Source organism: Aotus nancymaae, unplaced genomic scaffold (genome assembly GCF_030222135.1).
Source record: "Aotus nancymaae isolate 86718 unplaced genomic scaffold, 86718_ANA_hifiasm-v0.15.2.pri h1tg000038l, whole genome shotgun sequence".
Classification (NCBI taxonomy): Eukaryota; Metazoa; Chordata; class Mammalia; order Primates; family Aotidae; genus Aotus; species Aotus nancymaae.
Genome location: NW_026988452.1, coordinates 5204789 through 5217665, shown reverse-complemented (window position 1 = coordinate 5217665; position 12877 = coordinate 5204789). Strand labels below are relative to the sequence as shown.

Genomic DNA, 12877 nt, shown 5'->3' with positions numbered 1-12877 from the left:
GGGGCAAAAAACAAAGCCCCCAAGGCAGGTGCTTATTTGAGCTAAAGCTGCGAACAGACACAACCCCATCTCCGCCCAATGCAGGAGGAAACTGTGGGAGACAGCACCGCGACAAGCGTTAGAAGAACGTCCGCCTTGAGAAAGCGTCACCAGGCAAACTCCTAGTTTCACTCCGTCCGGTGGCCCAAAGCCTTTTATCCCAGTTGGCAGTGGGCCACACCCGAAGGCCACCCCACCCAGCCGCTCCCTCAGGGCTTCTCCACACCCTGTGGAGCCCTTAGCACGTCTCGAGGGTGTGATGGTTACGCCGTGACGTCACTCCAGAGGAACAGAGGAAGGGGTAAGACTGGCAGGGTAATGGGGCTCTTGAAGGGCTGCAACCCTAACAGAGACAAGCGCTCCGAGAGTCTGGAGGCGGGACCAATTTGTGACTGACATCCACCCACATCCATTGCTTTTCTGATTCCTTCTCAAACAAACCAATGAATGCGACGACGGAGACAGCAACGTGCCCCAGGCGCTAGAAGAGGCTCTGCCCCTTCTACATGGCTGCACTTTCGTCGCCATGCTTAGTGTGGCTACTGCCTCTGTGCTACTTAAGGCTCTCTTACGGCCTTCCGATGCCTTTGATGAACCCCTTCCTAAGCATTTCTTCCTTTCCACCGCCAAATCCCACCTTTTCGGGTTTCTACCTCGCTCACTTTATAGTCAGCCACACTGGAGATGGCGGCCGGAGGCGGGGCCGAGGTGGGGCGTGACCAGCGCGGTGACGTCAGCGCGCTGCGTGTCGGCAGGTGGAGGGAGAAGGGAAAGTTTGGCCCTTGCGTGGGGCTGGGGTGAGGGCGGGACTGAGGGGCTGGGCCCAGGCGAAGCTTCTGTCGCTGGTGCTGCGGAGGCCGAGGACAGGACGTGGGCTGGGCCGGGCAGTGCCGGACACAGAGGAGCAGGAGGCGAGGTCCGCAGGAGCTCCGCGCCCCCTCCGCTCTGCCGCGCGGTGACCCCGCGCCCCGGCGCCGTCCGACCCGTGGCTGTTGAGAGACGATTGGTGGGGGCGCGGCGGCGGCTGGTGGGGGTGGGGAGACGCGCGGCGAGGAGACGAGCGAGGTCAGCGAGTTTGAGGGAGGACCGCGAGCCGCTGCCGCCGTCATGTCCGAGGACTCGAGCGCCCTGCCCTGGTCCATCAACAGGGACGATTATGAGCTGCAGGAGGTGATCGGTGAGAGCAGGCGCCGCGGAGGGGGAGGCGCGGCGCTGGGCGCTAGGGGACACGCGGGAACGGGGAGACACGCGGGAGTTCGGGAAGCGCAGCCCTCACAGGAATTCGTGGGGCGCTTGCGGTGCAAGGGGCTTGTAGGATGCGTGTGTCGAGGAGCGCGTGTGAGTCGGGAAGGGGGTTTTGAGGCGCGCGCCTGTGAGGCGGGGTGGGGTGGGGTGGGGTGGGGTGGGGTTTGAGGGGGTCAGGAGAGATCTGTGTACGGTATTCTCAGATGTGTGGACAGGAGCGACCCATGTGTCTTGTAGAGAAAGAAAGTGTGGGTGTGGGACAGGCCTTTCCGAGGCTCTGGGAGAAACGGGATCTTGAAGTTGTGGCCACAGCCATCGATTTATGGGATTGTGCGATAGAAAAGGAGCTTTAGTTTATTCCTCCATCCCTGCTGGAGCGAGCTGGGAATCCTCCAGGTGAAGCTGCAGGAACCGCTCTGAGCAACCTAGACCCAACTTCCGACTCTTTCCAACTGACTTTCCAGTCGAGGAGGTAGATACAAGGAATTAAAAAGGACAGGGTGCGGTGGTTCACGCCTGTAATCCCAGCACTTTGGGAGGCCGAGGCAGGCGGATCACGAGGTCAGGAGTTCGAGACCAGTCTGGCCAGTATGATGAAACCCCGTCTCTACTAAAAATACAAAAATTAGCCGGGCGTGGTGGCAGGCTCCTGTAGTCCCAGCCACTTGGGAGGGTGAGGCAGAAGAATCGCTTGAACCCAGGAGGCGGAGGTTGCAGTGAGCCGAGATCGCACCTCTGCACTCCAGCCTGGGCAACAGAGCAAGACTCCCTCTCAAAAAAGAAGAAGAAGAAAAAAAAAAGAATTAAAAAGAAGAGGCTTTGGCAAGTGCTATGAAGGAGATAAACAAGATATTCTGTTAGAGAATAACGTGGAGATCTAGTTAGTGTGATTTAAAGGAAAATTCTTTTTCTGAAGCGATGACATTGCAGTTGAGCCCTGAAGGATGAAAAGAAGTGAGGATTAAGAGCCTCGGGAAGATTTTTCCTTACTGAGGGATAAGGAGTTGCAGTGGCCTTGAGTAGGGGAAGAGCTTGATGTGTTTTAGGACCTGAAGGAAGGCTGGCAGGGATAGAAGAGGGAAGGGAGGAGCCAGAGCTCAGGGATCTTCTCAGCCTTGGTACAGACTTTGGAATTTTATTTTGTCGCTGGAGACCCTCAAACAGTGCCTTGACGTGATCCGATAAATTGGGCTGGTGTGTGAAAAGATTTGAAGGGGGTCCAGGAATACCAGTTGGCAGAGACCAAAACTTACACAAACATAGATTATAATTCTCACAGAAGCCTACGGATTGGGAGGAGCTGCGCACTGGGGATGAGGGGAGTATTTGTTGGACGACGATAACCCAGTGACCTTGGAAATCAAAAGGGGATGGGTTTAGCTATACAGGCTCAGTCCGACCGACATGAGCAGACCCCTGTATTGGAGGAAGGAGAATTGTCTACTTTGCCAGCATCCTGCACTAAAATTAGTTTTACAATAAAAGACCAACTGAAGACTCCTTACCTGCCTTGGGGGTGTCAGTGTTTATTTCACTGTGTTTAAAAAAAAAAAAAGCTTTGTCAAACAATTTGTTTTATTTTTTTATTTATTTTTTATTTATTTTTTAAAGATGGGGTTTCACCATGTTGGTCAGGCTGGTCTTGAACTCCCAACCTCAGATGATCCGCCTGCCTTGGCCTCCAAAGTGCTTGGATTACAGGCGTGAGCCACCACGCCTGGCCAAACAATTTGTTTTTTACTTTACTTGCCTCTTGTTTTAAAACCATCAGGGGTTAAAGTAATATTGGTTTGTGTAGGCGAAACAAAAACAAAACAAAAGCACCTGGACTAAGTTTAATCTGAAAGACATCACATCTTTGCGGAAGCCACTTCATAGGCTTGTGTCTTGCTGCACATTGGGTCTTTGACATGTACTGCTTGGTTCTAAACACAGTTAGCTAGTTCCCGGTCTTGATTGATTGCGTCTGGTTCCCCTAGTCAGAGTTTCATATTGAAGGAAAGGATTAAATGGAAGATTCCAAAATGTGGTCAGAGAAGTAAAGACGAGGTTCCCTATCATCATTTTAGAAGAGTTTTTTCTGGTAGTGTGTCCATATTTCTAGGGTGAAAAGGATGGTTGTAGTCGTTCTCAAAGCCTTTGCTGTTAAGGTGGCAAAGAATTTCAGAGTTGCAAAGGCGCTAGAGATTTTGTGATTTATTAATTTGGTGTCCTCGGACCCATAGGATATCTGAGTGGGCAAAAGGGAGTTTCTCAGTCTTCTGGATAGGGTTAGTGTTCCTCACGTTCACAAAGTGGTCCATGGTTTTTAGAAGGTTAGGAACGCCTATGTGATGTGACCATCTTTCATAGATTTAAAACAACTTTACTGAGGTATAATTTAATATGAAATACACCCATTTTAAGTGTAACATGTAGTGATTTTCAGTAAATTCCCTGTGTTGTACAATTATCACCATAATCCAGTTTTAGAGTATTTCCATCATCCCCATGAGATCTCTTGTGCTTTCTTACAGTTAATCCCTTTTTCCACCTCCAGCCTTAGGCAACTACAGATCTCCTTTTTGTCTCTATAGACTTGCCTTTTTTGGACATTGCATATAAACGGGATCATATAACATGTGGTGTTTCATATTTGGTTTCTTTCACTTAGCATAAATATCTTTTATTTATTTAATTAATTAATTAATTTATTTTTGAGATGGAGTTTCGCTCTTGTTACCCAGGCTGGAGTGCAATGGCGCGATCTCGGCTCACCGCAACCTCCGCCTCCTGGGTTCAGGCAATTCTCCTGCCTCAGCCTCCTGAGTAGCTGGGATTACAGGCACGCGCCACCATGCCCAGATAATTTTTTGTATTTTTAGTAGAGACGGGGTTTCACCATGTTGACCAGGATGGTCTCGATCTCTTGACCTCGTTCGTGATCCACCCGCCTTGGCCTCCCAAAGTGCTGGGATTACAGGCGTGAGCCACCTCACCCGGCTCTTTTAATTTTTAAAAAACAATTTTGAGGTATAATTTACATAACATAAAATTTACCTGGTTAAAATGTACAACCCAGTAATCTCAGTAAATTTACATAATTGTTCAGTCATCACCACAATCCAATTTTAGAACATTTCCATCATTCCAGAAAGATGCCTCATGTCCATTTGCAGTTACTTCCTGTTCCCACCCCCAGCCCCAGGCAATCACATTTACTTTCTATCTGTATAGATTTGCCCTTTCTGGACATTCATGTGAATGTAATCATATAATATATAGTCCTTGGTGTTCTGCTGCTTTTACTTCACATAATGCTTTTTGAGGTTCATCCATCTAGCATGTAGCATACGTGGTTCCTTTTTATTGGACACCAGTTGATGGACGTTGGATTGTTTCTGCTTTTTGGCTGTTTGGAATAAGGCTGCTGTGAGTATTCACATCAAGTCTTCGTGTGAATATGTTTCATTTTCCTTGGATGGATACCCAGGAGTGGAATTGCTGGGTCGTATCACAAATTTAACTGTTTAAGAAACTGCCAAACTGTTTTTCAAAGTAACTGTACCATTTAATGTTCCCGCTAGTAATTATAAGAGTTTTCATTTCTCTATAGTTGTTGTCTTTTTGTGTGTAACCATCCTAGTGGCTATGAAGTGGTATCTCACTGTGGTTTTGAGCATCCTTTTATGTGCTTATTAGGCTTTCATAACTCTTCTTTGAAATATCTATTCAAATCCTTTGTCCACTTGGACTGCCTATTGGGTTGTTTGTTTTGTTACCTGTTTTTTTTTTGAGATGGAGTCTTGCTCTGTCACCCAGGCTGGAGTGCAGAGGTGTGATCTCGGCTCACTGCAACCTTTGCCTCCTGGTTCAAGCGATTATCCTTCTCCTGCCTCAGCCTCCCAAGTAGCTGGGATTACAGGCGCCCACCACCACACCCAGCTAATTTTTGCATTTTTGGTAGAGACGGGGTTTCACCATGTTGGGCAGACTGGTCTCCAACTCCTGACCTCAGGTGATCCACCCACCTCAGCCTCCCGAAGTGCTGGGATGACAGGTGTGAGCCACTGTAGTTTTTCTTTCTTTCTTTCTTTCTTTTTTTTGAGACAGAGTCTTACTCTGTCACCTAGGCTGGTGTGTAGTGGCATGATCAGGGCTCACTGTAACCTCCACCTCCTGGGCTCAAATGATCCTCCCACCCCTGCTTTGCAAGTAGCTGGGACTACAGGTGCATGCCAGCACGTTTGGCTAATTTTTGTGTTTTTGTAGAGACAGGGTTTTTTTTTTTTTTTTTTTTGAGACGGAGTTTCGCTCTTGTTACCCAGGCTGGAGTGCAATGGCGCGATCTCGGCTCACCGCAACCTCCGCCTCCTGGTTTCAGGCAATTCTCCTGCCTCAGCCTCCTGAGTAGCTGGGATTACAGGCACACACCACCATGCTCAGCTAATTTTTTGTATTTTTAGTAGAGACGGGGTTTCACCATGTTGACCAGGATGGTCTCGATCTCTTGACCTCGTGATCCACCCGCCTCGGCCTCCCAAAGTGCTGGGATTACAGGCGTGAGCCACCGCGCCCGGCCGAGACAGGGTTTTAACACATTTCCAGGATGGTCTCAAATTCCTGGGCTCAGGAGGTCCGCTTGCCTCAGCCTCCCAAAGTGTTAGGATTACAGGCATGAGCCACTGTGCCTAGCCTTCTTTCATTTTAACTTTTTTTTTTTTTGAGACAGAGTCTTGCTCTGTTGCTCAGGCTGAAGTGCAGTGGCGTAATCTCAGCTCACTACAACCTCTGCTTCCTGGGTTCAAGTGATCCTCCTGTCCCAGACTCCCAAGTAGCTGGGATTATAGACGTGTACCACCAACCCCAGCTAATTTTTTGTATTTTTAGTAGAGACTGGGTTTCACTGTGTTGGCCAGGCTGCTCTCGAACTCCTGACCTTGGGTGATCAGCCTGCCTTGGCCTCCCAAAGTGCTGGAATTACAGGCGTGAGCCACTGTGCCCGACTGCGTTCATTTTCTTAATGGTGTCTTTTTTTTTTTTTTTGAGACGGAATTTTGCTGTTGTTACCCAGACTGGAGTGCAATGGCACGATCTCGGCTCACCGCAGCCTCCACCTCCTGGGTTCAAGTAATCCTCCTGCCTCAGCCTCCCGAGTAGCTGGGACTACAGGCGCGTGCCACCATGCCCAGCTAATTTTTGTATTTTTAGTAGAGACGGGGTTTCACCTTGTTGACCAGGATGGTCTCGATCTCTTGACCTCGTGATCCACCCGCCTCGGCCTCCCAGAGTGCTGGGATTATAGACGTGAGCCACTGCGCTCGACCTAATGGTGTCTTTTAAAAGCACAAAAGTTTTGAGTTTTGATGCTTATCATTTTTTTCTTTTATTGATTTTGCTTTTGGTGTTGTATCTAAGAAATCTTGACTAACCCAATCATTGTGAAGATTTTTTTTTCCTATGTTATCTTTAAGTGTTACAGTTTTAGGTCTTGCATTTAAGCCTCTGATACATATTGAATTAATTTTTGTGTAGAATCTAAAGTAAGGTGAACCGCCTTGTTTTACAGTTGAAGACACAGAGACAGAAAGCTAAAATGACTGCCTAAAGCCATATAGCTAATGAGAGGCAGAGGCAATACTGGCATCTACGTTTCCTGTAGCCTAATTCAGGATTCTTGTTCTTGTATCTACATTGATTGGTTTTTGGATATAAACTGGAAGATGGGGGTCATTGTCCCACAGATTAAGGGAAATATCTCCCCCACTTCTTTTTGAGACAGGGTCTCACTCTGTCACCCAGACTGGAATGCAGTGGAGCAATCCCAGCTCACTGTCTCACTGTATGAACTCCTGTCTTGAGTGACCCCCTTGCCTTAGCCTCCCCAGTGCTGGACTACAGGCACATGCCACCGTGCCCACCTAATTGTTTTATTTTTTGTAGAGACAGGGTCTCATATGTTGTTCAGGCTCGTCTCAAACTTCTCGGCTCAAGCAGTCCTTCCACCTCAGCCTCCTAAAGTGTTGGGATTCCAGGTGTGAGTCACTGTGCCTGGCCAAGGGAAATATCTACCCTTAGAGGGAAAAAATCTGAAAGATGCTCCACGCCTGTCACATCCTTCCAGTCTTCTTACTGCCTCTCTCCATTTTCCCAACAAGGAGGAAAAAAAAGTTTTCCTTGAGCTACAGGCTAGTTCAAGTAGCAAGGTTCGGTAAAGCATTGTATTCTCATTTCAACGCTGCTTCCATACCTAAATGTTTGGTACATTGTATTTTATAATAAGCTATAGTCTTCAAAAGAATCTTTATGATTTCTTCAGATTACACTCAGCTTTTTCAGGAAACAAGATTAAAATCTAGAAAAAGGGGTTTGGGATCATTTAAATTTTGTTTTCAAAGGATTGTGTTCTAGAGAAATCAATGCAATGATGTCATCTCCGTCGAAACACATACATTTATTTCAACTTAAATTATTTGAACTGTATTTTTTTTCACAGTTGTTACTTAGCACTATACTATTTATGGCATTGTTTCTCACATTCTGTTTTGTTCTTCATCTTTCTGGTAAAATCCTGCAGAGAACAGAATCTCCTCCTGGGAACATATTAAAAGTCTATGGATTGAAAATTCAGGGGACTTAAAAAAGAAAAGGAATTGTGTCATCTTAAGCATGCTTTGGCAAGATTTGAAGTTCTTTAAGTATGATTATGTGTAAAAGATATTAGTATCATTCTCACAATTAATCATTGATCTTTCAGTATTTTTGAGCTAGCTCCTAGCCCTTAGTTTTAGATTAGAATTTCTGAGCATGTGTTATACTGTATTTGACATGTGTTGAAACAGCTGTAAAAATTTGGACTTTGGAGTTAGACTGACCCAGATTCAAATCCTGGCTTTGCCTCTTACTGGTTATATGGTCTTGGACAAATCATATAATTAGTTTCCGTGTCAGCTTTTTGTCTGTATACTGGGGAGAATAGTACCTATGTCACTGGGTTGTTATATGGATTGAGTGTAATTATTTGTGGTAAGTGTTTAGCTTGTATAAAACGATAGTTGTTGTTAGCTGTGACTTTTTTTACCCTTCCCCTTGTCCTTATATTTCCCAATTTTTGGTATTGCCATGAAATAATAAAATACTATGTGATATGAAATTTTGTAACACTTAAAATATTTTAAATCTGTTTTTAATGCTTATTGGAATATTATTGCATCTTTTTTTTTCTTTTTCTTTTTGCATCTTTTTTTTCCTTAGTCCAAGCCTCATTCAGGTTCAGATGGGTTTAGGGATTTATGTTGGACATGGTAGTATAACTGTAAGGACCATCACCATGATATTGCCAGTAACATGATACGATGGCAGAGGGCTGTGCCATGTAGCTTTTATTGTCCTGCATCTTGAAAAGTCTCTGTATTTACTATTTACCTCAGACTAGAAAATCGAAAACTTCATACTAGGTTGAAGGTATGATTCACCTAGCTTTGACACTTTGGTGAAGGCAATGCAATATATTTCTACTTTTGATTTTCCCTTCTTTTTAATTTTCATTAATTGTTCACTAGCCACACATTTCGTGTCTGAAGTTTTGGTTTTCAAATGCAGATTCCAGGGCCTTTATCTTTATTGCCTCCATAAATGTCAAGGACTTCATGCTTTCAATAGAATGATGCTTAGTAGTGTATTTTTCCTCTGATTGAGAGATTCAGCGAAGTGACATTTTCTATGAGGCCAGCATTTCACAGGGTTGTATCAAATAGGGATTACATTTCTCTGCATGTGAGGAAAATGGAAATAATAGCGGCTTAATAAAATCCTTTTCTCCTCTTATATAACAAGAAGACTGGAGGTGGCATCCTAGGTGCTGTCAGGCACCCAGGCTCCTAGTTTTTCATGCCACCACTCTTAGCACGTGATTCTGCTTCTCATAGTTGGAAGATGGTTGTGTCACCTCTGGACTCATGCTTGTGTTCTAGTCCAGAAGAATATGGCAAAAGGACAAAGACACATGACAGCTGAGTTGGCTGTCTTTCAAAAAGCTTTCTTCCCTGGATGCCTTACTCAGTGACTTCCACTTCTAGTTTATTGACCAGAACTGTATAATTTTGTGATTTGCAAGGGAGGTTGGGAAATGAAGCTTTAGCTGGACACATTCAAACAAAATAGGTCAGGATTCTCTTACTAAAGAAGAGGAAATTTTATGTTGGCTAAGCAACTAAAAATGTTGGCCTCTTTTTTTTTTTTTAATGAAAATAGTTAAATAAGATATTGCAAGTAAATAATGTAGCATATAGTAATCTGTTAATAAATGTTAGCTTTAATCTGAAAAGGTAATTGCCTACCAATTAAGAGCATAGTTTTGAAACTCAGGTAGTTCTCATTTCTAGGCCCTACTCTGCCTAACTGACCGTATGACCTAAGTTTTACCTTAATTACATTGCTTTACTTACATTGCCTTGTAAGACCGTTAATATCTAATGCATGGGATTATTGTAATTATTAGATGAACAGAAGAAGTGTAAGTAAAGAAAGTACTCAGCACAGACTCGGCGCACAGAATGAATGCTCAGTGAGTGTTAATGTACATGATGGTAACAATGAAATAATACCCATGAAGACTGGGCTATTTTTATATTCATTCTACCCTGACAAGTTTTTTTTTCCCCTTGAAAATATACTCTGCTACTTGATTAATTCATTTAGCAAATATTTATTGAACTGTTATGTGCCAGGCACTGTTCTGGATGCTGGAGATAAAACAGTGAAGCAAACACAAAAATGCCTGTTTCCACAGAGTTTATAATCTAGAAACTCTAAAGAAGAAAAATAAAGCAGGGACAGGGGGTAGGGACTGCTAGGGATGAAGGTGGCATTTCAGTTTTAAATAGGTCAGGGAAAATGTCACTGAGAAGGTGATATTTGAGGAAAGACCTGAAGAAGGTCAAGAAGGGAATGAAGCCAGGTGCGGTGGCTCACGCCTGTAATCCCAGCACTTTGGGAGGCCAAGGCGGGTGGATCACGAGGTCAAGAGATCGAGACCATCCTGGTCAACATGGTGAAACCCCGTCTCTACTAAAAATACAAAAAATTATCTGGGCATAGTGGCGCGTGCCTGTAATCCCAGCTACTCAGGAGGCTGAGGCAGGAGAATTGCCTGAACCCAGGAGGCGGAGGTTGCGGTGAGCCGAGATCGCACCATTGCACTCCAGCCTGGGTAACAAGAGCAAAACTCCGTCTCAAAAAAAAAAAGGGAATGATGTGGTTTTCTGTTTTTCCAAGCAGAGGACGACAAGAACAAAGGTTCTGAATTAGAAGCATGCTGATGTGATTAAGGAATGCTAAGGAGGTGTGAGGGCAGTTAGAGCAGAGTAAGTCAGAGGGTGAAGAGACAGATAAATGGAGGTTAGAAAGGTGAGATGGTATGGATGCATGGTCCTGATTGTCAGATTGTAAGTCATTGTAGGAACTTGGCTTTTGCTTTCAGTAAGATTGCAAATCATTACAGGGTTTTGAACAGAGATTTAAATGACCTGACTTATGTTTTAAAACTCAGGCTGCAGGCCGGGTGAGGTGGCTCATGGCTGTAATCCCAGCACTTTGGGAGGCGGAGGTGGGTGGATCACATGAGGCCAGGAGTTTGAGACCAGCCTGGCCAACGTGGTGCAACCCCATCTCTACTAAAAATACAAAAATTAGCCAGGTTTGGTGGTGCATGTCTGTAATCTCAGCTATTTGGGAGGTTGAGGCACGAGAATTGCTTGAACCCGGGAGGTGGAGGTTGCAGTGAGCCTAGATTGCGCCACTGCACTCCAGCCTGGGTGACAGAATGAGATGCTGTCTCAGAACAAACAAACCAAAAGAAACCTCAGACTGCAATGTGAAGAATAGTTTTATAAGGGCACAAGGGTGGAGGGAGGTTATCCAGGAGAGAGAAGTCATAGTGGAGATGGTGAGAAGTGGTCAGATTCTGAGTGTAGCATATTTTTTTGAAGTTGGAAGATTTGCTGTTGGATTAGATGTGAAAGAAAGGGAAGATGAGATGATTCTAAGACTTTTAGCTAGAGCATCTGGAAGAATGGAGTTGCCATCCGCTGAGATGGGAGATCACCAGAGTGAACAGGGGAGTGAGTGATGATTCATTGCAAAACCATCAGGCTGCTTGAATAATTACTTGAAGCATATGGCAGTGTGTCTTATTTTCATCTTTGTATGGAGAGAATAGCATGATTTTTAAGATGATGACTATTCTTACAGCTGTTTTGCCAGTTAATTTTCAACATGACTCTGACAACAGACCTTATTTAGAAAAGGGGTTAACAAAATTGTAAATTCCTGTGTTTTGCATGATTTAGGTGACAATGTTTTAGTCATCTTTCAAAACAAACAGTCTGGGCTAGTGCTTTTCTTTAGTGAATGCAAAACCTTACTAAAATATACTTTAAAATCTTTAGACTATAAGCCTGTTATAGTGATGGTTGGACACAATATTCTGTTTTTTATTTGTTTCAATTTTTTTTTCCTTTTTTTGTTTTGAGATGGAGTCTCACTCTGTTGCCAGGCTAGAGTGCAGTGGTGCAATCTTGGCTCACTGCAACCTCCGCCCCCTGGGTTCAAGTGATTCTCATGCCTCAGACTCCTGAGTAGCTGGGATTTCAGTACTGAGCCACCACACTAAGCTAATTTTTGTATTTTTAGTAGAGATGGGGTTTTACTGTGTTGGCCAGGATGATCTTGATCTCCTGATCCATCTACCTTGGCCTCCCAAAGTGCTGGGATTACAGGTGTGAGCTACGGCACCTGGCCTGTTTCAGAAGATTTTGTAATTGTTTGTAGAAGCACTTTTGTGATGGCTGCTTTAAAATTCTTGTGAGATAATTCCAACAACTGATTTGTCTTGGTGCTGGCATCAGTATGATCGTCTTTTTTTTTTTCTCATTCAAGTGTGCTTTTCTTGGCTTTTGGTATGACATGTCATTTTTTTGTTTTGTAATGGTATCTTGGACATTTAGGTTATTATGTGAGGAGACTTTTTTTTTTTTTTTTTAAATGAGACAGAGTCTTGCTGTTTCCCAGGCTGGTCTCTAACTCCTGGCCTTAGACGATCCTCTTGCCTCAGCCTCCTGATTATCTAGGATTACAGGTGCATGCCATTGCACCTGGCTGAGACTCTTTATCCTGTTTAATTCTTCTATTTTAATAGGCAGTTACCCTATTTAGGTTTAGTGTATGGCTCTTGTCCTACTTTTATGAGCTGTAATCCTATGGTAATTCAGTTTTCAGATCTCTTGCAATGCTATTTTCTTCTATTTTCTTCTTCTAGAACTCTCATTTATTCAACTAGAACTCCCATTCTATCTCTGCAGCTCCCTGGGCTGACTTGTGGGTGTGGGGCCCTGGCTCTGCTAAGGGCAGATTGACTTGACATTGCCACAGGTGTGGGGCAGATACCTGGCTGGCACTGTGGTGAATCTGGCCGGCCACTGTTTCAGGTCTAGTGTGGAGACCCTGCTGATGCTGCAGTGGATTGGGTTCACCACTATCCTGGATGGGGACAGGAAAGTGTATCTCTCTGCTAGGTCTCTGCTGAGCTGCTCTTTTCACAGTCTGTTGGCCAGAG

At 44.6% G+C, this 12877-nt stretch overlaps 1 protein-coding gene across 1 annotated transcript in view; it reads left to right on the top strand.

The window, feature by feature from the left end:
• Positions 1 to 1075: 1075 nt before the first annotated feature.
• OXSR1 (oxidative stress responsive kinase 1) overlaps positions 1076 to 12877 on the top strand; it is a 95722-nt gene continuing 83920 nt past the window's right edge. The window contains exon 1 of the mRNA XM_012455655.2: positions 1076 to 1216. Within this exon, the coding sequence (XP_012311078.1) occupies positions 1147 to 1216 (70 nt within the window). The 5' untranslated portion in view covers positions 1076 to 1146. The remainder of the gene's footprint in view (positions 1217 to 12877) is intronic.